Below are 27,648 nucleotides of genomic sequence, written 5' to 3'. Positions count from 1 at the left end.
TGTGGAGATTATGAAAAACTAGGAAACAAATTCAAGACTTACCTTTACTAATCTAAACAAAATTTGTATTAAACAATTGATTAAAGGATTCGACATCATAATCTCTGAATAAAAATTGTGCACACGAATGCTTACCAGTCGAAGCATTTTAGATGTAATATTTACAATGATTAGAACAAGAAACAAAATCGTATTAATGCGCAAAGCGACTATATGTTTTAGGAGTGTGAGTGTGCGTGTGAGTGTGTGACGCTTTTGTGCGCATGTAGTTACCAAGTCCAATTGTGTAGGCAGATACTAAAGTGAAATTATATCAGCTGGCGCAAAGCGAATTCTAGTACAACCCAACAAGACTTTGGCATAACAAGGTTTTTAAATTTTTGTAGCGATCTCCTGATGCGGGTTGACACTATGGAGAAACTTCATGTTAAAAGGATTCAATCCCTTCAATGTGTGACGTAATGATGGCTAAGACGATTGGCTTGTGTCTTTGAAACTTTATAGGTGAGTTCTTAAGTTTTTCTGTATGACAACGACTGCTACGCGAGGTTAACAATTAGGTTGGTTTTATGCTTATTAAACATCCAATTTGGACTTTGTAACTACATGACTGGTGATTGAATGGATAAGTTTTTTAACTTTTGTATAGAGATTGCAAATCGAAGTTCTTGAGGTGCAGCTCAGGCGTTAATTTTCATTGTGCTCCAAGCGGAATCAAAGCTCCAACTAAAATTCACATGTTTTAAAAAATATTAAAAACTGTGCATACAAATTGTATGGATGAATGAAATCCTTAATTCGTCGAGCGGACCTGTCATTCAATATTTTTAAAGCATAATCAGTATATTGAATATCGCACTCGACTACGCTTAAATATTATTAATGACTTAAGTGTTGTAATACTATTTAGAAAAAGAAAAAATATGGCTTATTTAAATTAAATGCGAGTGAATTTCATGATTCTTAAACCAACTACATTAAAATATAGTTGTTTACACCGCCAGCCGGATTAGTGTTATGGCTCTGTTATGATTTGTATTACAATAGTGAAACGATGTTTGTTGTTTCAGTCTGCTCAGCGGCGCATTCGTGCTATGGTGGCCCAAGCCAGCGCCCCGAGCCGTCACCGTCGCGCCGCGCAGCCGCCCCCTGCGCAGCAGTAAACAACCTCCTAATCCGTGCGCCCACCACCTCACCACTCACCTTTGTTACCACATCTCAACATCGATCGGTCCCATTTAGCAAATTCCGTCGCGTCTTTATTGGGTATAACAGTCTTGTCTTTGAATTACTTGCGCGTGGATTTTAAATCTTATACATATATCAATAGTTCAATAATTGTTCCTGCTATTTATATGCCACCGAGCAGTGCTGTCAGCGGTGTACCGAAACACATCTTAGAACTAGGTATCTATTTGTTACGAATAATCCATCACCGTTTCCGTATTGTTCCACACAACAAGAACGGGGTTTGTCAGAAAACTCCTCCCACGACAGCATCAATTTTATTGTAATCTAATGTTGCTGTTGTCTACATTCGCCCTTGTCGTGTACTTTAGCTCGGCTCTTAGGTTTCCCATATGGTACCGCACAGACAGGCTGTTTTGTTGGCAGCATATGTCCAAATGTTGTTGACAATTATATTATTGTAGTGAATTGTAATTAAATACTATTTGATAAATACATATTTTATCCGGGGATTATCTATGTTGACGATTAATATTTGAATAGGTATATATTGATATAATATGTATATTATATATTATTCATATACACAATTTTTTTTATCTATAGTGCCAGTTATGATTAGTGCCGTGAATATATTTAATTGTTATATTGTTTTCATACCGTTAATCTGCTTCGTAAGCGTTAACATAAATGCAATAGGTATACTAAGTGCCATTTAGAATGTCAATAGCGATCATTCACCCCTTCCTATCACAGTATACGCTATACGTTACGTGTGAAAACTCTCTTATTATAGTCATAATCAACGTGACGTACACTGCCCTCCTAACTAAACAGTGCATTAACTAAGTCAAACCTGTTTTCGAGAAAAACGTGGTGGAAGAAAATAATTTAAAATTTACTCTAGCTTCAAAACTACGCAAGTTACAACAACATGGCATATATCAATAGAAAGGTAAAATAATGAAGTATTGTAAGGTGACATATTTATATATGTATGTTGAGGTTGTAAAACATAAATAAGTGCAGCAACTATTAGATACTGCGATTGTTGCTAGAATTCCATCGCCTTTGACTCAAAAATTATATAGTATTATCATAATTATATAGTGACTAATCTTACTGCAGTTTAAATTAGCAAATGTTATACATTGTACTAAGTTACTGCAGTTTTACTTCCTGTATTACAGTGTTCCGATGGGAATTTTGATACGTGAGTTAGAGCCAAATGTAGATCTTGTTTTGGTGTTAACGATTATTCGTTGTAACTCAATTTCGTAAAAATGCTAGTTACTGCACTTTTAATTAGGACTGCAGTATAGATGACCTAAGGGGTAGTAATCGAGTATTATATAACATAAACACTAATCAGGCCCTGCACTCTCGTTCTCCGTCTGACATACCTCCGAAACAAATACTGTCAAATAAGTAATACTCAATCAACTAAAGAGACGCATGATGCAAACGAGCCTTATACCTGTCACTGGGCCTTACCACGAACTCTTATTACGATTCAGTTTAGGACCTAAAATGAATCGTTGTGAGACAGCGCTATATGAAGTGTATATCACTATCCCGCTTTTTTGTCGTTACGAACATATACTATACTGTAATAAGAGTTCATGGTAAGGCCCATTGTCTTTTAAACCTTGTCGAGTATTACTTATTTGACAGTCATTGTTTTGGGAGGTATGTCTGACGGGGGACGAGAGTGGACCTCCTGAATCGTCACTGTCAAAATCCGATCATTGTTGATTTAAAAAACGAATTAAGTGAATCAAAACTGAAACGTGAATATTTCTGAAACTAGACGGAGTGCAAGCGTACTCAGCCATAGTTAATACGTGACATGCGCTTAGAGTCGTTAATTTTGCCTCTTGTAGAAGAGCGTATTTTTTTTATTAAAATTATGATACATTTTGTATTTTTAAAATTTTGAAGCAAAAGAAACTAAATTCTAGTTATTTTGCACTGTATAAATTATTGTAACGTAGTTTATATTGTTTGCTTTCATTAAACATTCACATTTTTTTATAGGTATTGGCTTTTATTGTTCATTGAAAAGTTATGTTGGTCAAGCGATGTCAAAATTGCGACAGATTTATAGGAATCGGCGATCGTTCGCCGTCGAATTATTACACTATTGACATGCTAAATGGCACAAACTATAATAATAATAATGGTTTTGTTCTCTATACAATATACACATGTTAATAACACTAACTTTATAACCGTACCATTAATATTACATATACAAACGAAAAGAAGTACATATTTAGTTTTGTTACAATAAATAGATTAATCTGTTAAAGTCACACTACTACACTGTTAAATATTATCTGAAAAGGGTGTGTGGGATGTAAACCTACATGGAATATACTTATATTCATAATAGAGCATTGCTTTATCAAGGAGGCTCAATGGACGAATGGATGCTTTGCGAGTATATTTTTAAGAAATATTTCTTTAACGATACATGGATTTCTGCATGCATGAAGATGAAAATATGATGTACAATAGTTGAATTGAAGAATAGTGCGTTGGGTGTTAAGTAACTAATCCAAAGAATGAATGCCGGTCGTGTGAATCGGCAGACTTGTGACGAGCCTTGACTAGACTAGAGAGCGATTGCATGCGCTAAGATCCGGCCGCCGCCGCCGCACACCAGGCTGCGGGTACGGGCCGCGCCGCGCCATCACTTGCGCTGCCCCTGCGCAAGTGATGCTCTCGCGTTACGGAAATGGTATTTGTCCATTTTAATGGATATAAATATTTTTGATATAATAGTAATTGTTGGAGAGTAAGGAAACGAATGAGTTTTAATTTGTAAGTGACATTTGTTGATCGTTTTCTTTGTTAGCTTAGTGTTTTCTTGTATCGAAGCATTTTGAAATTATGACGATACCGTAGCGTTGTGAGAGTACAGCGTCGTCGTATTGTTTGGTTCTGTGGTAATATGTTTTATTATTCAGATATACGATTTGCGTTATAATTTGTGCCAAGTGAGATATTTAACTATGAGAGATTAAGATTAAGTGGATAATATCAAAATTAAAGCTTAGATATTTATATAATAATTGTGATAATAATATATGGAAGTTTCGGCAAAAATATTTTAAGGATGTTTACATTCTTATTTCAATTTCCAATTTTAGGTTAGATTATAATAAAATTATAATTAAGTTTTAGAGACATTCGCGTGTGATGGTAACGTGAGAGGGGAGGAGCTTAGGCAAGTCGGGCCGCCGGCATCCGGCGGGCCGGTACTGGCGGACACTGCGCATCCCTCTTCTGTTGCGTCCCCCATCCCTCAACTTCCTGATTACCTATTGGTTGATCCATTCCTACGTTTACAGCGTATCTCAGGTCTAGCCTGTGTCCCAATTGCATCAAAATAATTTTCATTTCATTAATTTTTATTTCTTGTGAGCACTTACCTGTATTATCGCCAAAATTGCCCTTAATTTGCTAATATTTTTTCTTACATATTAAATTCACATTATTTAAACTTTACCACTTTAAACTTTGCCGTTTTTATTTTACGTGCAATTTTGTTGCTTCCACATATTATTAGAAATAATCTCACGTTTGGCATTTAAATATTTCGAATTTCAATATACAAATTTACTGAAATATGAAACATTTAAAACCAAAAATAAATATAACGTCGTTCCATCAGCAAATCTTCACGTATTTTTTCTGTGTGTGTGTGTACTGAGAGGGTACATCGCTTATTTGCAGAAGCAGTACTGCATACTTTAACAAGTAGTTGTAAAATGAGTTCTGAATAAGAAATAAGTACAAAAGGTGCACCTCTACATGCATGACCTCTCAGTTCTCACACAGAACCTGCTCAATCTGGAAAATAGTTAAGTTACCATTTGTATTTTGCCTACTAACATTAATTTAGTAAAGATGTTTCTAAATATTTTCATCAAATAACAAATCATACAGATTTTTTAATGCTATTCAACTATAGAAACTAGTAAACAATGTTGATTTGCAATAATTGAAATACATGAATGTAATTGTACTAATATTAGTTAAATAAATTCATAAAAACAAGAGTACTATGACACAATCTACACCTTTAAACTGCCAAAAGTATTATCAATATTTTATATAGACATTTTTACTACACTCAATGATATAATATATTTAAAATTAACAAGACCTTTTTAAACGTTGAAATATATCTTTACTAAAATAAAATGCTATTTGCAATTTAATAGTTCCGATTGGGCAAGTGTGCTGTTACAATTGAGAGGTTTCACATGTGTAGTTTTTAAATAATTTCTTTACAAAAAACGGAACGCATTTTATGACTACTTAAATTACAGCATTACTGCCTTTGGAAATGCGCCATGTGGCCTCTCAGTGCAAATACACATTTTTATCGTGGTTTAGTGTCACACTACGAGAAGTAATGATTTGTACTCCTTTTCGTTTATTTCGAATACGTACGGTCATCGGCTTACCAAATTAATTAATTGGAAATGTCTGTACCTACCTACGTACACTGCCTAAGTCACCGCAGTCAGTTAGGTTGGCACTTCGTTAAATCTACGCGAACATAAAATAGTGCAAAAGGCGATCCAGAGTTATTAATAGAAACACTTTTCCTGGTGTTGTGCGATAACACATGTACCTACCGTAACGTTAACCTATATAACCAATCTCTACATTATTAACTTATGGTCACAGAAATTGCAGTCTAGTAAATTCAAGACTGATCTACTTAGTAGGTATTGAACAAAAAGCCATGTGCCATTATTGACATAGAAAGAAAATCCCACTACTATTGACAATGGATGTATTTATTCTGCAGTAATGATGCGTTGACCAAAACAAAAGACTAATTTTTGGTGTAATGAACAGTCCTCTAAATTGTGATGGCATTAATTAAAATTGTATGAATTTAAAGTTCCTTGCAACAATTATATATGATTGCACTTCGTAATTGCTACTCTAATATACTAAAATGTCCATCGGGAGTACATATTTTGCTCCAGATGTATATTTTAATGCATTACTTCTTTCTGCCTTTGTTAGTGTCATCATTTAATATGTTTATTACATGTGAATACTTTCAAAATAGTGCTGCGACATTCCATCCACGTACACATTTTATTCGTGCTTCCACAATTTGAAGGTATAAACAATCGACGAGCGCTTATGGTAGCGGTTCATGGAGTCACTACAGTCAAACAGAGCTGTATTTGTTTGAAAGTCGATTTTAAAATACATAATTATTACATTCCATGTTTACATAACACCTTAAGAATCAACGTGTTCCTTTGTAATAAATGAAACACTTGTGATAAAATTTTGGCATTTGGATTAATTGGTACTGACCGATTACATCTATTTGGTCAAAAATAATGAATCGTGTTATGACTAAGTTTTCTAATCACTGTAAATATAGTCGATGATACACATGTCATGGCTAGCAAGAGGTGTGGGTCGAGCATTACGGCTACTAAGCAACGGCTTTCGATATCCTATCATCACTTGCTATACACTGGCGTACGCGTGCTTTTAGCTGGCCAAATATAAATACCATGTCAGTAGCATACAATTTGTCACGGGTATACTTTTTGTACGCATAACGCGCATGTGTATCACTGGCTTTATAAATCCCGATCACATCGCGTTGGCGGCGAGAGTATGTGAGATATTTTCATTGTTGAACGGCTTACCAAATGTCTATAAAGTTATGGCTTATTTTCATGTTTAATTGTGTCTAAGCAGCCTTGGTCTGCACGATTCTGACGCTCAGCAAACTGGAGAGGATCGTACGTACTATCACCGCCTTGTCCAATAGGGAACAATATATTTAAAACTGGCCGGATTTACCTTACTATATTGAATTCATGTTAAATATAAGTGTTTCACTTGAAAACTATATATAGACGTGTAAAGACACCACTAGACAAGAGGAGGGTAATTGCCTTCTTACGCGTGATTCATCTGCTTAGTCCACCTTGAATGACCTTGGGCAGTTTTATCATCAGCAGCTGATAGAAAGGTAGGAGCAAGAGACATAAGCCCTTCAGCAATTAGGTTACGTATGCAAGCAAGAACTTAGGCCTCTTGGTACAGCCGACGGACATAGGTCTACTGTGTATAGTCTACTGTAAATACAGTTATTTACGATCCGTTTTGATATATATCGAAATCACTGCGTTTTGGGGTCATTGGGGAAATTTAAAGAAAAACCATTCCCATTCTGGGGCCGTATTATAAAAATTCCGCCATGTTTTGTTTCGCGTTGCACTACTAATTACGAGCAATGGTGTTGAAAAATAATTTTAATGTAGCTTTTCCAATGCAAAACCAAATGTGATCTCAATATTGTTGCTTCTGGTTTTATTCCATTGGGCGGACCACGGCTAAATGGTTCACCACTGTGGACTAAGCAGTTGGACCTCTAATTAACTTGCGCCATGTGTTAACGGCGGCAGATAGTGTCTACAGGGCCGGTGCTGACTTCCGCACCTTCCGCCGTCCGCCGGCCTTTTCACACAGCCAGATTCCGCTTGCATCGGCTTTCAGATGGAGTCTACTAAACGGTTACTTTCACTGTGACAGGAAGGCCGCAAATTCGCACCTGCAGGGCGTTCGACGGGACGTTCAAAGTTCGTATTGAGCGTGGATTGTCGTTGTTGACGTTCAGCGTGCACGCGACTAGTTTCGCTAGAGCGGGGCGTTTAATCTATTGACCAATCAGACTCTGCCGCTTAGTCATCTTCACAGTGACGCTACATAGATTGTTTTATTTTGTTTGAAAACAGAATAACGACTTCTACTATGTTTTTTGTGATAATACTGTCCTTTTTAATCTCAGTTTGTAACGACAGTATAATAGTTATAGAATTTTGAGGTTATACATTTTACGGATTAAATAAGTAGTTAAATTAATGTGGTTTAATATTTTTGGTTATATTGTTACGTACTAATAATAGTGCAAATTAATAACCTTTTCCTTTCAAGGTTAATTTGTGAATGTGATTCTTCTGCAATAGTCTCGTGTCATAATGTAGTTCGAAATGATAATAAGAGAAGTGCAAAGACGGCCAGAGTCGGATTTCAAATCGTCAGTTTCTCGTCGAAATGCGAAAGCACTCCAATCTTCAAACGCTTAATCGAAAACGCCTTAACGTGTTTAAATACTTTAGGTGAACCACCGTGCTACTGTGCTCCGCCCGTTCACTGAGCAGGACGCTTAAATGTATACTATAAATGCTGTTACCGAATCACAATTCGGTATATTCAGTGGCGCACCGTGTACGCTCCAAACGACGCCCCGTTATACGCGCCGCGGTTCCGAATTTGCGGCCGAAGAGTGTACATATGGTACATTTATAGGCATGTTGTTTAATCCTTCCAAAAGTAAGCTTGAGAGGGTACATTATGATTTGTAATGTGTTAGGATGCAGAAATAGTTTAGTTGTTTAATTGTATCGTTGTGAAGTAGTGTTAAGTTGAGGGTAGGCGCGGGCGGCGTGCGGCTACGAGACTGAATTACACCCCTGCCGTCGCGCCCCCGCGCCCATTACTTACATGTCATTCTCGCTAGTAATATTTACTTTTATCATTCTTGTTTCATGGTTCTACTGTTATTTGCATTACATTCTAATATTACTTTCTCATGTGTGTAACCACAATTTGTATTTGGCGTGTGTTCGAATGAATTTATCAATTCTTTTTATGTGCATGATTGCATGATTGTATTTTAAATAGTTTCTTATGTGATTGGAATATTATGATTAATACAATTATTTTAACTGTTGCTTTTAGAGAACGAGCTCGTATTGCAGTTTTGTAATATGGTTGGTTCAATTCAATTAATTGTTAATTTATTTTACGGGGAAATGGAGCACTTATTCTGTTGTTTGTCGTACGTTACACCCCTCCAATATAATGTACTATTGACGTTTCATCGAGTCTATGGTGTTTATGTAATGTGTATGTATTCATATTTTGTGTATCAGTGTGGTGCGCGTGCGACGTGGAGTGCGCGGTGCGCATTGCGGCTTGTAGGGCCGCGCCTTATCCGTCAAACGATATTGATTTACCGGGTGAGATAGGCGCGACCTCACGACGCCACACAGCTCCACAATGCGCTATACATTATATTAGATAGGGAAGCTGTTGTTGTTGCTTCTCAGATGTATCGATGTCCAATATATTTACATTACATTCTATTGTATTTTTTTTCTTCAGGAAACGAATTGATTCACTCTGGATTTATTGAGCAGATACTTATTCCACAAGTTTTCTTTGAATTTACTGTTACTTTTGGACCATTTTGTAATTGGTATAAGTTCTGAAACTAATAACTACCTCAATATTACTAAATGAATATGATAATTATCTTTGTGCATGTTTTTGGGAACTGAATTTAAATTGAATACGAAATTCAACATAGTATAAGAATGCTATTTTAAACATAGTAATGGAAATTGTCAAAATTAGGTTTCTTAACGTAATAAAAATGGAAAAAATAAACGGTTTTGTTACTTTTGTACCTGACAATGACTGTATAGTCAATTAGATTCAGAAGCGCCCTTTCCTAATTATTGACGATAATTATGGATGTAGTAGATATGGGGGTGCGTTCCCACTATGTCGTGACGACAGTGTAGTTTACTGTGTCGTGGCTTGTATATTTAAATGAAGTTCACATATGGCACGACATGATTTACTGTCGTTCACGATTTTTTATCGTTACAACGACAAACTGTCGTCACAGTGGGAACAGCTAGTACGACAGTCGTCAGACGATAAAAAAACATCACGATCCGTAAAAACGTGATGAGGCGGTGACCGCGCGACAACTTTCCCCGTCGTGTAACTGGGCGCTCAGGCTCAAAATTTATATTGCGGCGGTACAGAACGGAAGCTAACTTTTGTAACGATAATGTACGTACGTACATACATACATAACGTAATGAACTTTATGGTCAATTGTGTAATGTACAAACTAGATACGCGAGCATTCTCAAGCATGCGTGAGAATTCCGCGGAAGATTTTGGCACGTATCTAGTTAGACGTTACACAATTGACCATAAATTTAATTATGCCATTATAATATCATTACAAAAATTCGCTTCCATTCCGATCCGCCGCAATATAAACTGAGCTTATGGCTCTGTTCTTAGCCCGATTCTATTATTATTGTTATAAATATTTTCCCATATTATTATGGTGGAAAAATAAAGAGATGACCTAAATGTGGAAAATATAAAAGTGCCATAGTAGTAATTTTTACTTGTGTAAATACACAAGTAATAATATACCTACTATGACAGCCCAGCTATGTAGGTTTGAGCGCGCGTTTAGTGTGCAAATCTACAGAAGGTAGGTCTAATAATACGTCTGTAGTGATTCTAAGACAGGCTCGATTAAGACTGTAATGATGGGGCACTAAAGTTGCGGACCCATACAAAAAATATATACATTAATGACATTAATCTTTTTCCTACTAAACTATTCGATTTGTGGCAAAATGTGATACGACAATTAGGGCAATTATTATGATAATTAGGGCAATAGGATCTCGATTGGCATTTTTCTTAGAGAGGTATCGTGAAAAAAAATCCAATGTCCGCAATATCGCAGATCCGACCCACTGCGTCGCAAAGTTAAGATAAATATATTGTACCTGCCTGCCCCCAATTACGTCAATTTTTTTATATTCTTAAGTAATTTACCGAATCCTGAAAAGGTCCAGGACCTAAAAAAATTGTCGTAAGGCAGTCTCCATTTTCTGTCTTATGTTCCTTAAAGTTTAGGTAAAAAACTACCTATTCCGATCCCTGAATAATGCATGATGGTCTTTTGACTTTTATTGACAGAATATTATCTGACAATCTCTGATACGGTTTACTATGTTGAACACATAGATTTAGTATATCAAATCTATGGTTGAACAGGTAATTAAAAATCACTGGAATAACATTTAAGAATATAAACGGAAAAGTCAGTCATACTTTAATACATAACAGATAAACCTACTTAGTCACAAAAAATATACTTACTCGTGTTAGACATTTTTAGATATTATCTCAGGTAGTATAAGATTTTAAACTGCCTCCGTGCATGAACGATTACCATGCTGGACTGCCACGCATCTGTCAAGGGTTCGATTCCCGGGCCGGGAGAAATATTTGTATGGCCTACATTTATTTCTCGCATGAGTTTTGTACTTTGTGGTTGTCAATGTGTTTTTGAAATTTGACTAGCCAGAAAAAGTCGCTATTTCTAGTCGCAAAAAACTAGATTTAGTCCGTCTGCCGTTCAAAAGTTAAGGGTATTTTACTGTCCACGCTGGAATAAGCTTATTTCAGCGGTATATTTCTCAATTACACTAAAAAAAGTTGTGATTTAGTCGGTTCTAGTCGTAAAAAACTAGATTTAATCGTTACGCTTTTTTGAAGTTATTAGCGTGTTTTACTGTCCATGTTGAAATAAGCTTATTCCGGCGATACCACTTTTGAATCTCGAGAACCATAGCTCCTAGCTTAGATCTGATTGCACCCAGAAAAAGTCGTGAATTAGTCGGTTCTAGTCGCAAAATTTTAGAATTAGTCGCCCCTTTGTTTAGAAGATACACCGATTTAATATTTTAAGGTTATACCTGTGTTAGATTCGGAGCTCACGTAAATTTTTCCATAATATACAATTTGTTATTAACTTTTTTTGAAATACATGCTATTTTCTTTCTTCCTTGGGATTTACCGATTGTCATGATATTTATTAGTAGAAAAACGGCACAACTGCTGTATAAAGTACACATAGTTGTGCCTTTTTTCGTTACGAGGGCAGTGTTGGGCTCCTGGCTTACACGCGACGAACAAGACTCGTGGAATACAGTTGCGTACGACTATTGATCAGAATAATTTAATAATAAATAAATTAATTGTAGACCGATTGTACCGAAGGAAATTTAATAATGACTAACCGACTGAGGACTATTATAATTTATAGCGCAAGTCATTTTCAATTACAATTTGTGTTACTATTAACTGTGACTCTAAAAATTCAGTAGATATTCGGATTCGATAAGGCAATGGCCTTTTTTTGAACCCGCCCGCAGTCACGATTTAAGCTTCTTCAAATAAAATCGATTGTTATAAAAAAATCTAATCGGAAACGCTACATTAAATGATGAGAATTTTTGTTTTTATCAAAAATAAGTGCGCATTTCACCTCCATCTCACCTGATGGAAAGCGGTGTTGAGGTTGACAATGTAGCATGCACACCTAAAATAATACCTATTCACTCTCGCCTTGAAAAGGTCCAAGTTACAGCGTTCGGGGAATAATTGAATATCCAATATCTTCTAAACAAAGGAGCGACTGATTCTAAAATTTTGCGACTATAACTGACTAATTCATGACTTTTTCTGGATGGAATTAGATCTAAGCTAGGAGCTGTGGTTCTCGAGATTAAAAAATGGTGCCGCCGGAACAAACTTATTCCAGGGTGGACAGTAAAGTACCTTTATAATTTTTGAACAGCGAACCAACTAAATCTAGTTTTTTGGGACTAGAACCGACTAAATAGCGACTTTTTGTCTGGTTAGTCAAATTTCAAAAACTCAGCCATTGTCACGCTGGAATAAGTCACGCTCGCGACACAGGGTTTCGCTAGTTCGGAGCTATGGGTGTGTGCCTTATTTATTTAATAAAACATCAGATGGCAAACAGCATTCGGTAAGTGTATTGTACAGATTATAGAAATGACTTATCAGTATTTACAATTTTGTTGCGCTCTTGGCTGCTGGCTCATTAATCTTTAAAAATACCTAAGTATTGTAATGTTTGATGCACTCACTAGAGTGAAATCATTGACAGCTAATGGTGAAATTAAGCAAGTTAATTAATAAATACCTTTTCATTTAACACTATATGCATAGTCGAACGACGGAGTAACCTTATCAACAACAACACGGCACGTTATCGAAACAAACTAGAGAATAGGGCTTGACTTTAATTTTAATTATTCCGTAATAGTTACAAAGTCCGATAACAAAGACAATTAAACAAACTTCGGCTTATGCGCTGCAGCCAATATCGCCATCGTACGTTTTGTATAAAAACTCTCAAGAAGGTATCTGTATATGTCTATATGTCATGATAGCGTTCGAAAGTTACCATAACACGTACCTAATATCAAAATTTATCACGGAATCATCAAGCGCAACGGGTAGTGTTACACTGTCGCTTTGCAGCAGACAAGACATTTTTGGAAATCTCGGAACAATGGAGACGAAATCCAGTTATCGGGTTATAAATGACTAAAACATTGCTCTTTGTTATCTCCCAATACATAGAGGTGAACGTGGAGCATAGTAACAGAACGCATTATTTTCAGAGAAAGGTATCGGAAGTCTGGTACTACGAGCTAAGTGAATTCTTAACGTGGGTCTGATATCCAAGAATGCGTTTTTAGTTATTTGTGGAGTTCTCAGTTTTTTCTTATACAATTTAGTTGCACCATCCTCATTCAGCTCATTGTCTAATTCAGATGCAATCTGATCCATAACTGGATCCTTGGTGACATTACCTTCAGGCTTGGCCTCAGTCGCATTTTGCTTCTTACTGATACTATCTTCAGGCTTGACCTCAGTCGTATTTTGCTTCTTATTGGCACTATCTACAGTCTTGACCTCAGTCACATTTTGGTCCTTGTTGACATTATCTTCAGGGTTAACTTCAGTCGCATTTTGCTTCATATTGCCATTATCTTCAGGATGAACCTCAGCTGCATTTTGCTTATTATTGTCATTATCATCAGGATTAACGTCAGTCGCATCTCTTAGTACAGGTTCTGTAAACGTATTTCTTTTAAATATATCTATACCCGGATAACATTAGGTATATATAGCCATTTTACAATATCTGCCAATACAGCTAACGGTGGCGGAATGATGTGGGCAGAAGGGAGAGGCTTAGTGCGTATCTAATTAATAATAATAATAAAAGTAAATAAATAAAAGCAGTAAAAAAAATGCATAATAACCTACGCCCTACAACTAGACAAGCGGCAGGGGTCCTCTAATCGTTTACATACTATGTCAGGAAATTTAGCAAATTACGTTGTTTCATTGCTGTGGGTACCTACACTCAATGTACTACTTTACAACTTACTTACTATTTTTAGGCGTTGGAGATTTACGCTTTTTGACAGAATTTTTGGTTAGTTTCTTATTTCTTACAGCTCTAGTGACATTTTTTATTTTATTTACAGTAGCTTTGTGAATTTGCTTTTCCTTTGTATGTCTTGCTGTTGTATTAAATGACACATTTTCTGTTTTATTGGTAACCATATTGACTGCATCGTTTCCTTTGTTATCATCAGGCATATTTGTTTTTTCCATCGTCTCATTAACTGTAATCGTATAAAAGTTTAGATACAATAAAAGGTTCTAACTTCTCACCTTTTTTTACTCATATCGAAAGAAACATAATGCATTTAACTTAAACGACATTAATTTATGTTTGCGGTTCGTCATAGGCATGGCTATTTAAATTATCATGGAAATACTTAAATTTTCTGACATCGCTGCTCTCCCATTACTACTGCGTGTTTTTATTCGATGTATCAGTACCAGTATTTCAGTTTTATTCAAAATTGTAAACGCTTGAGGCACACCTTGCGGTTATAATAGTGACAGATTTTCATAAGAGAAGGGTCCACAAATGCTCGACCAAGGCACTTAAATAAAATTCGGTCCTGACATTATCCTCTCGTCAATATTAAATATTTTATGACGATTCAAAGATAAGATAAATATGGAGATACCTGGTTCTGACAGAGCTCTTCTGTAATTTGCCAAAAATTTCTTATTCCATACTTTATCTGCAAAAGGTAAATCACATAAGTATAGGCAGATGCACTTAGAATAGTGCACAAAATCTAACAGACATGTTTGGTACGTTTAACCACTCTGGACTTTTTACCCTCACTTTTATTTACTTGTAGACCGTTATCGTAAGTTGAATCGTGCTCTCGACCTATATAATTTCAGTATTTTTTTTATAACATCAACTGACAGGACGAACAAGTCGTGCGCCTGAAAGATCTGAGGGTCATTACCAATGTGCCCGTCACCCCGAGACATAAGTTCACAAGTCCCATGTGCCTGCAATTTCACCAGCACCCTTATCCTTCAAAACCGGAACACAGTAATACTGACATTACTGCTTGGCGGCAGAAATAGGTAAGGTTAAAGTGGCAGTACTATCTTTTTTTTCTTTTTTTTTACCTTGGACGAACTGCTACTAAAAAGTGTAAAAGTAATAAAAAGTATTCACAAATCATAATAGATCCACCCATGTTGTGTAGTGGAGACATGAGTACTGTCAAAATCGTACTGGATCCACTAGTAGAACCAACAGTTCGAAAGGTATTTTCCTTAATCACAGCAGGACACGCATCATTGTGTTTTATTTAACAAACAAATTTTCATACCAATCGGGACCTTGTTTGCACGTCTTCCGTTTAGCAAACCTAGAAATAACATTAATAACATTGTGTAGTATCTGCTACATTTTCATAAAATAAGTCGGTCAATGAATTGATGTCGGTACTATATATTTTTTTAATTAGAACTATATGGAGAAATCCGAACCTATAGAATAGACACAGGGAAACTGTCTTAGGTACAGTCAAGAACACTTCAATGTTGACACTTTGGACCAGGGTTATTGCGCATATCAGCATCCGCATCCGTGGATAATCCGCATACATTAAAATAACCGCGTCCGCCTCAGCCTCCGCATTGATTGAAGCTGATATTCATTGCGGATATATGCGTTGTGATATTAATTTACAAACCATCCAGCCTTCTTGCTAGTTATTTTTGATACAAGTGTGGAAAGTTAGTCATTATTCTCGAAACTCGAGGCTTCTTGGCCCGAGCCAGAGGCGAGGGTCAAGACTCGAGACAAGTGAAAATGACAAATCCGTACGTGTATGAAACGACATTTTTTATTACATTTGCGAAAAAACTACATTGAAAGTAAAATAAAACAGTATTTTAAAAAAACTCATTTTATTTCTTTGTCTGTTAAAAATTCAGAGTACAGTGGAAACTGTTGCCAATATTCAGCCACATTCAAATTACTATTTAAGTGGCGCGGCGCGCAGCGGTCTCGCGTATTACTCACCTCCGGTCATTGTTAATACTCAATCAGCCATCTTTATGGAAAATATTTTGGTATTTTTAAATGTAACCCCTTAGAATAATAACGCATAGAAACCTAGTCCGCACACGCTAAGTGAGGCAAATTGAAGTGCGCCCAAAGGGCCTACATGGGCGGGCGGGCCTTCAGTGCTCAAGGTCAACTTGCACCGCGAACAGACCAAGAATTTTAGCTAAAAAAGACGAAATGTGCGGTAATTGAGTGTAAAAATACGTCAGACAAACATAAAATAGATACTAACATCATATTCCACAAGGAAGTAACGCGTTTCAACTTGTATTTTTATATAAATATTCATCAAAACCGAAAATTAACCTACTACTAAAAATAGCCTACATGAATTTGATTTTTGCCTCACTTGTGACAGTTCGTTTGATATGAAACTATCATTCTATGCGTTATTATTCTAAGTGTAACCCGCTGTTTTATAAAACACCTATGCAATTTAAACAATTAAGATGTTAGTAAGTAAATATAAGTTTTAATGACAAATGACTTACGTCAGAAAGTACATAAATATTAAATAAATATACAACCTCTTTAGTTCTATATTTGAGACTTGAAACAACAGTTAATAAAAGAAAATGGAAAAGTAAAAAGCACTAGTGCGAAAAGTACAACTTTCGGCACGATTTGTAGTACGAAAAATACCACGTTTTGAGCAACTGTATTAAAAAACAATTTTCGTACTCTGACACGCATAAAAGTAAGCTTATTATAATGTTTTATTGGCAGATTTGTGACTATTCATTCACTCAGTTCGTACCATGACGCGACTGTAACAACGAAGTAATATTGTTCATTATGTCAAATTTAGCAATCTTAAAATAGTTGCTCGGAGGCAATGGAAACAATATTATTTTTGTCTAAATATAGATTTTAATTATTAAAAGTTGCATTGAACTTATTTATTTACATAAATCTCTTAAATATTTTATTTATTTTTTTATTTGATAAAAATACGCGACGTTTATTTCGTAAAATTATAACAGTGATCTATATGCGCTTTGGCGACACTAACAGTTGCCACTAGACTATAATTCCGAATTTACAACGTAATTATTAAAACAGCTTGTTTTATTTATTTTTCTTCATGAAAATGCGGAAAAATAATAGACAACAACGTAATTTTAATAGATTTTATTATTACATACTTTTCTTTTTTTTAACATTTAGGTACAATTCTCTGAATGTAAATAACATAAATAAGCTCACGCCCTAGTCCCACAGGAGGGGTAGGCAGAGACCACGGATAACATTAATAATATTAAGTAGGTACTTAAACATTATACTACGATAAGACGATTCGGAACATCAAAAAAGAAAGAGATGGCATTATATACTTCATATAGCGTTATTTCTTTCCTATTTTTAGTAAGGAATAGACAATATTGGGAAATCATTCGTTCTTTCAATCACTTTAGCAATAATGCATTAATGCATTACTTGATTGACAGATTTGTCGTGATACGAATATGAGTAATATTATAATAAGCTTACTTTAAGCTTACATTGAAATAAGATTGTTTTTGGAAAGGTTATGGTAGGCCCCCAGTTCTTACCTTTGAGAAAATGTCAGTATATATAAGACGAGCCCTGTACCCCACCTACCCGGTTGGGGTCGGGCTCGGCCTGCGGGGTGTGGTTGGGTTCAGTTTACGGGGTATGCTCATGCTCTTCGGTGGCACAGCAGTTAGTACTATGGGCGCTTGATGAGGAGGTCGATTCCCGATGTGCGCCAATTTAAGAAACGAATATTTCTAAGCTGGTTTTGGTCTGACTATTCTGGATTATCGTTGTTTTGGTATTCATAGTACAGGAAATTCGGCAGTAGTTTGGCATTTTTTCCCCCTAAATACTTCTCTTTGGCATAGTTTTCAAGAAAATGCAATCTAACAGACATGGTTGAGATACAACAACGCTATGATAAGTATCTCATTTCCACTACATCGGAAAGTATGTCTTACATTTTTACAATTGTGAGATCTTGTACTCGTGATCTATTACGCCTCCGTATATAATTACCTCCATACGAAGGCGTGCGGACGATTCGGGCTTCGCCCTCCGCGGACCTAGGCCTGCGGCCTCGGCACTTAGGACTTTGCTTTAAAAAAAATTAAATAGCTCTTTAATGACGGCTATATTTAAAAATCACAAAATATATTATGACCACTAATTATTATCAAGCAATCTTAGAAATCTTTTCGTGATAATTTTCAGTCCGAGCAAAGCAAGTTACGAGTACATAAATAAATTACGGCTATATCGAATAACAGCGGAAACAAAATTATTACCCCAAATTATGATGCCATGTCATTTTCAGTCGAATTAGAAGAAATTTGTATCTATCGCCAAAAAAGTTTGTATGGTAGCCATATTGAAAAATGGTGAAAAATAAATTTTAACCGCAAATTATTATTAAACACTCATAAAGACCCCGACATGTCTATTTTCAATCGAATTAGTGCAAATTTTTATCTGCAGCTAAAAGAGTTGGTATGGCGGCCGTAAAAATGGCGAAAAACCAATTTTGATCACAAATTATTATCAAGCACTCCTAGAGATATGCCAATTTTCAAGGGGATCTGAGTAATTTTTTTTCTGCCGCCAACGAACGCTTCTATGACGGCCATATTTGAAAATAGCGAAAAACAAATTTTGAGCACAAATTATTATCCGTATTTCTAGTGGCCTTCACATGTCAATTTTCAGTCGAATCAGAGCAAATCTCTTTCGGCAGCTATTTTTAACGAAAAAAGCACATATATGGCAGCCATATTAAAAAATGGCGAAAATAAATTTTTGACCCCAAATTGTGATTAAGGACTCTTTAAGACCCTTGCATGTCAATTTTCAGCCGGATCGAAGCAAGTTTTTCTTCGGCCGCCATCTTGAATTTTTTTTAACCCAGGAAGTTGACCAGTATTACCCTCTATGACATTCCTTCGAGCACCTCCTACCTATCTCTAATAGTTTCCGTGATAGGAGGCTTTTAAATTTGTATGGCGGCCATCTTGTTTATTTGAATTTCGAACATTTTTTAGTTGCCGCGGAAATTAACCAGGATGTATCTCATAAAATGCACAATAATCCCCCCCCATGTATTATAGTTTTTGCAGGCCGTTGATCACTCTTTCATATTTTCCATATTCAGGTCCTCTCATATTTCATTGTTTGCTTTGGAGCCTATCCGCGTACAACGGTATAAATATACTTTTTTCCATCATATCGGGAAATATGCGTTCTATTTGTATCAGTGAGTAAGAACTTGTAGCTTTATATATTTCAAATAAAAAAATGATAGGCAGGCTGATTGATTATTTGATTATAAAGCAGGTTAATTTTTTTGACCGTGACCATGGGACCTGTAAAGGGGCCGAAACGTCGATTTGTTTGAAAAAACAAATATACGCGATTTAAATCCGGAAAAATAGTTTCTTTTTCATTGAAAAAGCTTTTTCATGTAAGTGGATTTGATAATAGATCAGTACAGTTTTCACGATTTTTTTAAACATAAAATCACTATCAGCTGGTGTGTAAAAAAACTGCATCAGCAACAACCCTGCTCTGGACTTCGGGTGGTACTTATCGCGGGCATAGAGTCGAATTTAAATTGTCTAAAGTGTCAATATGACGTACTCTTGACATTGTAATGCATGTATACCTTATTTATTTTGTACATAACTTAGACCTTTATCTACACACATATCATAAACTCTATAATATTGTCAAAAAACGCAAATTATGTAAAGGTAAACTGTTTTGTTAGAACAAATTTCTTATGTGTGAAAATATTATTATTGCACATAGACATATTGCTCCATTATTAACATCGAATTCGATGTTATTATTACATTCAAATTTCGAACATCTCTGAAAAACAAAACAATTTGATTGGACCTCAATTCTAATATCAGTCGAGATGAAGTTTTATTCGAAATGAAATGTCAATAGCAAACAATTTTGAGAATTTCACACGTTACTTGATATCGAACGATATGATAGTTGAGGCCGATTCTAGTTTGTCTATAAATTAAAAATAAAAACTATGGTTGCGTGACATGCGTGAGAAAAGTTTTTATTTACCGCCATTTCGCTAGTCGTAACATCGGTTCCTGAACACATCACAGAGAGCTTATAATATGTGTATAGATAAAGCAGTGTATGTAACTGTGTATGTGAGACGTTTTTATGATAAACCCTCACTCGTCTTATAACGCCTTTCATTATGTAACAGTCACATAAACTACTATTATTTTCCATCCTCTAAGTCTAAGGTACCTACCTATGTAACGGCTTTAGATCTTTTTTAAAGAAAGAACGATGGTATAAGTATTTATAGAAATTTTTTGTGAAATAACTCCACTAAATTTGTTATGATTCTGAATACAAAGATCGAACACAGAGAAAAATTTTTTGTCGACCCGGTGGGACTTCAACCCACGTCCATGCTGCACCGTAGTTAGTAGTAGCATTGCTCTAACCAATTGAGCTATGGGGTCAGTTACCGAGCCGTCAAAATTCTCCTATGTATTTTTGTTATAGATCTTTGTGCTGGCATTCGGCATTCGTCGCGCTAGTGACATCTAGTGAGAGATTTAACCATAATGGTATAGTAGTTAAAATTTTTGAGCATGTGTGAGTTTTCCATAACCCTATAAAATAAATTAAGTCTAAGCTAAGTTCAGTGCATGAACCTAAACAGCTTTTCCGTAGACACAAACTACTCGTATCTACCTGACCAAATTGTACGCAATATTTTTTTTTTCACGATATTCAGATGGTAATTTACACTTACCGGGTATACCTTGACTCGATTCCGCGCGCCTTAAATATTCTGAAAAATATTTGTTAATAAAATATACATATAGATATTACTTAGTAAACAATATGTGGATGAGTTAACGATCCATGCCACCCTATAATAACCGAGTGTAACACGGTAATTCACGTTTACGTTCAATATAATATTTTCCGAATTGAAAGAGAGTGGTCTCATCACCATCATACTTACCGACACATAACAGCATCCCGTTAAGCTGTACATTGTACAGCAGCTACCTTGCGTTGACTGTATTTTTATTTGTTACTCATAGACATGAACAATAATTATACTATTAATATAATTATAATTTAGGGCCTCGGAAAACATCGTTGTATTGACGTATACATTGATTTAAGTCGTTGAGAAGCAATTTTGGACATATTATTATGAAATACAATACTAACATAATTGGTATTTATGAACGACACAAGTTGCTTTCATTCATTGAGCAACAGCAGGTGAGACATTTAAAAAAAACGATTTTTTCCACGCAACTTAATGACCAAAACACAATATTATAGACTATAAGTATTTACTTCCTAAATTATAATCTATTCAAGCGAAAATTACTCTAAAATTGGTGCTTATAAGTAACTTAGGCGACCTATTGGCCAAAACGTCTGCCATGGATATGCAACTCCGTATAATTTTTGGTGGAAATTAATTATAGGATGTAAAATTTCATTAAGACACTCAACACAATGCATTAAGATGCTTTTGCATTGCAAGCATCGGTTTTAGACATAAGTACTTAACTTAATACAAATATACAAGTAGACATAATTGGACGTTTAAGTCTGCGACTAATCAGTTGAAAGCACAATCTATTGTACATTGACATTGACTTACAAATAAAAAGTCAATGTACATTGGGTATAAAATGGGTAACATTTATGTCAGTGGCCTATTCAAGCAAAAATTACTCTAAAATTGGTGCTTCTAAGTAACTTCGGCGATCTATTGGCCAAAACGTATGCCATGGATATGCAACTCCGTATAATTTTTGGTAGAAATTAAATATAGGATGTAAAATTTCATTAAGACACTCTTAACACAATGCATTAAGAGTGCTTTTGCACTGCAAGCATCGGTTTTAGACGTATTTAACTTTAGTGCAAGTAGACATAATTGGACGTTAAGTCAGCGACTGATCAGTTGAAAGCACAACCTATTGTACATTGGGTATAAAATTGGTAACATTTATCGTCAATGGCCTAGTTGAGATTGAATTTTGGAATTTGAAATTGTAAAATGAAAAATTATTTTACAGTAACAACAGTAAATATTTTTGTGAAACGCGTAATGGCCACGTCACTGCAACTATAACAGGCTAGTAAGCAGGAACATAAGAAATGGAAAAGAATGGGAAATAAATGGCCGTTTCCTCGTGCTCCTACCAGTAGGACCAAAAAGAAAAATATGTCTTCGTGCTCCTACTAATGTACTGTCACCTATATTCCTTACTTGCAACGGCAGCTTGATGTTCTGGCTTTGCCTCAAGTGTGGCATCATTTACTGCAGGTAGTACTTCGGTAGTTGTGACTGACTCCACGTGCTGCTGCTGCAGCTGCTGCAGTTGCTGCTGTATCACATGTTGTGACTGAAGCAGCGTCAAGTATTCTGCATAAACAAACTCATTTTTTTACACAATCTGAGACTTTGCCACCAACATTAGATGGTTACCAACCTTTTTTGAGTATTTCAACCAAAACCAAAGCCTGTTTTAGTTTGTCATCTTCATCAGATTCACTGTTAGATTCATTTTCGGAGGCATTGACACGGAAAATAAAAACGAATACAAAAATTGTAGACAAACTTTTATTCAATAACATATTAATCTATACTGCAACATTGTTTCTACATTTGTTATTGCTTTGAATTTTATAGTTATACAAGGTTTTATAGAGATTTCAGCAACACATATAAAATGAAAACGGGTTTCTTAAATAAGTTTAATGGATGACGAATATAATAAGTACTTTTTATTTATTTTTTGCATAAATACCATTCGGTGCAACATGCACACAATTGCAATAGTAAGTCAATGAAATACATTCCAGCTTATGACAAAAGCTTTTATTGTTACTAATTTGTATGTACCTTCACATGCAAATTTCAAAATTCTTTTTTCAGCGTTCAGGTCCATTAAGCCAAAAATTGCTAATATCATTGTAGGGCGACTGCAACTCGGCTACTTCTGAAGAATCCTTCATGTCGTTGAGCTGCAGGAAGATAGTTTCATTAAATTCATTGATACGGTAGCTCTGACTTAAAGCTATTTACTGTATTAAAATTACAAACTTTAATTTCGCCGTTCCACCCACGCAAAAGAAACGGTAAAAATTGAATTCGAGCTGAAGTAGTATCGACTCTTAAGGGTGGAATACCAGTTTTATTAAGATATACTATGAACCTGAAAGGAAGAAATGAAAAAAAGAATGAAAGGAAGAAAGCACGTGAAAGTACCTCATAAGAATAGCTTATCTATATATGTATTATCCTTTTACCGTTGTGTTAATGTATTAAAAACAAAACTACAATAATGCGAAAGCAGGTATGATTTTACACACAAATTAAGAGGACTGTTGTTATTCCGGTTTAACAAACTACCACTTCTAAAAAGAACTTTTACGCCGTTGTCGAACCTACCTTTAGGACACACGGAAGAGCGCACAGGAACCTTGCAAGTTCAGGTTCTGAACCCAGATCAGCCAGTGTACAGGGTTCTCGCAAACCTCTGTCACTTGACTTCATCCGGTTCTTCGAGAGGCTAGGGCAGGGTGAGCCGCCCCAGGTGCACGTACCGGAGCTGTAGGCACGCTCACTTCCCGTTGCGTATTGCACAACTAGCAGTTGCCACTGCTAAGCCGTCGACTCTGAGTCCACTACCAAATCTCCTCATTGGTGGCGGAGCTGTAAGACACGCTCACTTCCCGAGGCCGAAAAACGACGTCTCTCCAGTTCCCAATAACCTAAGCGCCTGGAGGGACTGGATGATATTTAGCTTATCCTTTACTAGTTCTCCGGGCTAGTGCCGGCGATGCCAGTCGCAGTGTCCTGCGACAATGTCCGGACATATCTTCCAACTTAAAGGGCAACTCACGTACCCGGCGCCTCTGCTCGTCTCAGGCCCTCAACTAGACCGCTACTAAGACGCTCTAGCTGCTCACGAGACAGACACCCCGGCCACATGCAACCGGGGCAGACAAACATGTCCGTCTCCGCAGCTAATCACAAACCCCAGCGAGTCCATACCCAAGTCCGGGTCGGACAGAGAGGCGTATCAATGGCGGAGGACTTGGCCCGGACGCCCCCTGAACCCTGGTCTTGCCGTCGAGCCCGTAGTCTCTCCGGAAAACCCTATCTCTCGGGTTGGTAGATAGGGACACTACTAGCACAGTTTACAAATCATACAGTTGCGCAACGAATGTTCGTACTTGTATAAACGTTATAATAATAATCATATTTTTTTTTCATTATGTGACAACCCTTGCACATCTATATACTACAGCGCAAGTACCTACGCGAGTGACGGAATCGCACGAATTTCAAAGGCGTTGCGCTACTCTAGGGAGGATATTGTAATACTGTGCTACTAGTTTCTATATCTATCAATCATATACCATTGGCTATAGTAATAGATAATATTAATAATATGAGTTTTCTAAAAGCGGTAACTTTGCTAGTAAATATTAGAATTAGCTTTGGTTTGGTGTTGGCACACCTTATAATTAATAAGTACTTACAATAAATTCTTTTTTGGGGAGCAACCCGTTCTTTCTTATTCCAATCAGCGTGACAGGTTTGTGTCGTCTTGCGATCCGCTTGAAGCCCTGTAAGTACGCAAGTACGTTATCTATTAGCTATTACAATTATCTTTTATCATCTATCACCAAACATTATCCACGTATATAAAGGTTTGTCAGAATCTCGTGATGAATATACGATAATGTTACTTGTTTATAGTAAACAGTTGAGTATGTTACACTCTTGTCTACAAAATGACAACTTTTCAGGCTCTCCTGAAATATTGTAAGTTGTAATCTCTCGAGTTTATAGAATGTCACATATATATTTGAAATTTGTATAAATTACGTAGATTGGTTTTAAGTGGTTATTATTTTTTGGCTTTCATGCGATAAAAACACTTCTGACGTTGATCACATATCTATGGCTTTATTATACCCAAGACACGATGTGTTCTTCGTCAGGACGATTAATTATTTTCATCACACTTGCTCGTAAACAGTGTAATGACATGCAGGCAAACTCGAACGTAACGTCGTAAATTATGCCCACGGGGTTTTTCATTACATTATCGCCCTAAGGTTTCATTTCGTCAAGATTTAAAAAGGAAAACGTTTTTTCGTTGAAAAAAAAAGTAAACATTCTTTTACTGTTTATTTATCTATTAAGGGGCTTTGATCGTTATTGAACATTTCCAAATTCAACTATATTTTAATGTAGTCAATGATTTTACTACATTTATTTTGTGAATTCAAATTCTGCAGTATTTTTTTTTTATTTGGAAATGATTTGTTTTATATTTAATATATTGTGACTGTGTGTGTTTGTGCCTTTTAAAGGCCTTTTATAACATTTTAGTTCGAGTTGTATTATTGTGGAAGAATTAACTGGCAATCTGTTGTAAAAAAGAAACCCGCCGCATGCAAAATACGTAAATGTTGCGTTGTGAATCGATATTTACTCATACAACAAATAAATTATCATTGTACCTATTTCGTCGCAAGTGTGATGAGATAATTACATTGTATGTAGCGCGGGCGGTAAAAATTACAAACCTCGAGTCATTAGAGCCCAGCCCTCGGCTTCGGGCTTTTTATTATTATATCAAAGTCGTGTGCCTGATGGTAAGCTACGCGCCTGTCCATAACAGTTGCAGTGCCACTCAGAGCTTTAAATCGCAAAGATCTGAGGGGCACTGCCACTGCACCCGTCACCCTGAGACATAAGTTGACAAGTCACATGTGCCTGTCATTTCACCAGCACTCTTACCGTTCAAAACCGGAACACAGTAATGCTGACGTTACTGCTCGGCGGCAGACATAGGTAAGGTGGCAGTATTTCCCTGGACGAACTGTTTCACAAGTAGCTTTACCGCTGCTTAAAACAAACAAAGCTTCATCATATTGCATCCTTCTAGAATGCTAATTGTCACCTTTGTTTATATTTCGTGTCACCAGATCCTGAATATAAATATCAGATCCAGATATATAAATGTATAATGTATAAATGTATGTATGTAGTGTGGTGGTCATCGTCGCCCATGGACATTTGCAACATCAGATGTGCTGCCTATGTGTTGCAAGCCTTTGAGAGCCCAGTAAAACGCTTTTTGAAGAACCCCATGTCATAGAGCAAATAAAATACTTTAGGAGGAAGATCACTCCATATTTTGCAGGTTCGAGGAAGGAACGAACGAGATGCCGCGTGATCTTACTATGCCCTGGCATAGTAGATCTAAGATGTGGGGATGGACTCTACTCCTTTGGCGGAAAGTGCGATGGTAGAAACGAGAAACGATTTATGTATTTAAAAGGCAAAATACTTTCACGGTACCCAATTGAATAAAAATTACAAAATAACATTACAGTGACAAAATACTTTGAAATACGATTCGTATTCACGATGATTCTAAAAATAATTTATTGTTAGGTCGCATAAATGAGAATGCATTGCATATAAGGTCAACGATGTATGCAGTCTATTTTAGGATTTGTTTTTGTCTGAAGAAGACTTGCCTGGTCATATAACGACATTTAAGATCCAGAGAGGTCGCTACGACGCAATATAAGTGCTTTGCCAAGTTCATTATGCAGTGTGATTTTTAACTAGAATGGAATTTGGGGACATCCGAAACCATAGGTGATACAGGGCAATATACTTAATAAACTTACTTAGGTCTTTTTTGTGAAATCGAATTTGACATAATACATTTTTTGGTCAAGCGTGAGTTGTCCATAAAAATTAAGAATATTGTAATTTTTTTAATGCTGTTAGATTCAGTTTCTTGTAAGGCTCATTTCATTGTATAGAAAGAAAAAATCGCGACAGTAGAACTTGGTCAAATTTAATTTTAAACAATTTCATATACGGGTCGTAACCTACCTCTCTCTCTCGTATACCGGAAACTAACTAAACAAGTTCATTTCCCAAATTGGTTCTACCGGGAATCAAACACATGTCCACAGTGCAAACCGTTGGGCCATCGAGGTCGCCATCATCAACTAAGTAAATTGTTTTTTTTTTATAATTAAGCGTTTAGGCAGGTAACTTTTTAAATCTATCCATCGAATTGTGAAGAAGTGTGACAATGCGTGACAAGCTGGGTGTTTCAACGATTATATGCTAAGTAACAATAAATTAGGACTTCCATAAAATGTATTATATACGACTT

General features: G+C 36.1%; 3 protein-coding genes across 6 annotated transcripts in view; 1 reads left to right on the top strand and 2 right to left on the bottom strand.

Annotated features, from left to right (window-relative positions):
• Positions 1-8,872, top strand: part of LOC113227877 (insulin-like growth factor 2 mRNA-binding protein 1) — a 57,486-nt gene extending 48,614 nt beyond the window's left edge. For all 4 annotated transcript variants that reach the window (XM_026460966.1, XM_026460957.1, XM_026460982.1 and 1 more), the window contains one exon: positions 1,071-8,872. In XM_026460966.1, coding sequence (XP_026316751.1) covers positions 1,071-1,163 — 93 coding nt within the window. In that variant the 3' untranslated portion in view covers positions 1,164-8,872. The remainder of the gene's footprint in view (positions 1-1,070) is intronic.
• Positions 8,873-12,865: 3,993 nt separating this feature from the next.
• Positions 12,866-23,069, bottom strand: LOC113226133. The gene is made up of 7 exons (XM_026458665.1): positions 22,918-23,069; positions 22,695-22,850; positions 21,204-21,242; positions 15,672-15,710; positions 15,003-15,059; positions 14,352-14,588; positions 12,866-14,027 (listed from the first exon to the last, which is right to left on the bottom strand). Exons 1-7 carry the CDS (start codon positions 23,060-23,062, stop codon positions 13,513-13,515), a joined length of 1,188 nt encoding a protein of 395 aa, XP_026314450.1. The 5' UTR covers positions 23,063-23,069; the 3' UTR covers positions 12,866-13,512.
• A 69-nt stretch (positions 23,070-23,138) lies between these two features.
• Positions 23,139-27,648, bottom strand: part of LOC113228226 — an 8,234-nt gene continuing 3,724 nt past the window's right edge. The window contains exons 4-5 of the mRNA XM_026461492.1: positions 24,977-25,063; positions 23,139-23,452 (exon numbers count right to left, since the gene is read on the bottom strand). Of these exons, the coding sequence (XP_026317277.1) occupies positions 23,360-23,452; positions 24,977-25,063 (180 nt within the window). The 3' untranslated portion in view covers positions 23,139-23,359. The remainder of the gene's footprint in view (positions 23,453-24,976; positions 25,064-27,648) is intronic.

This window comes from Hyposmocoma kahamanoa, unplaced genomic scaffold (genome assembly GCF_003589595.1).
Source record: "Hyposmocoma kahamanoa isolate Upper Pololo Valley unplaced genomic scaffold, ASM358959v1 100021, whole genome shotgun sequence".
NCBI classification, from domain to species: Eukaryota; Metazoa; Arthropoda; class Insecta; order Lepidoptera; family Cosmopterigidae; genus Hyposmocoma; species Hyposmocoma kahamanoa.
This window is presented reverse-complemented; position numbering and strand designations above follow the sequence as displayed.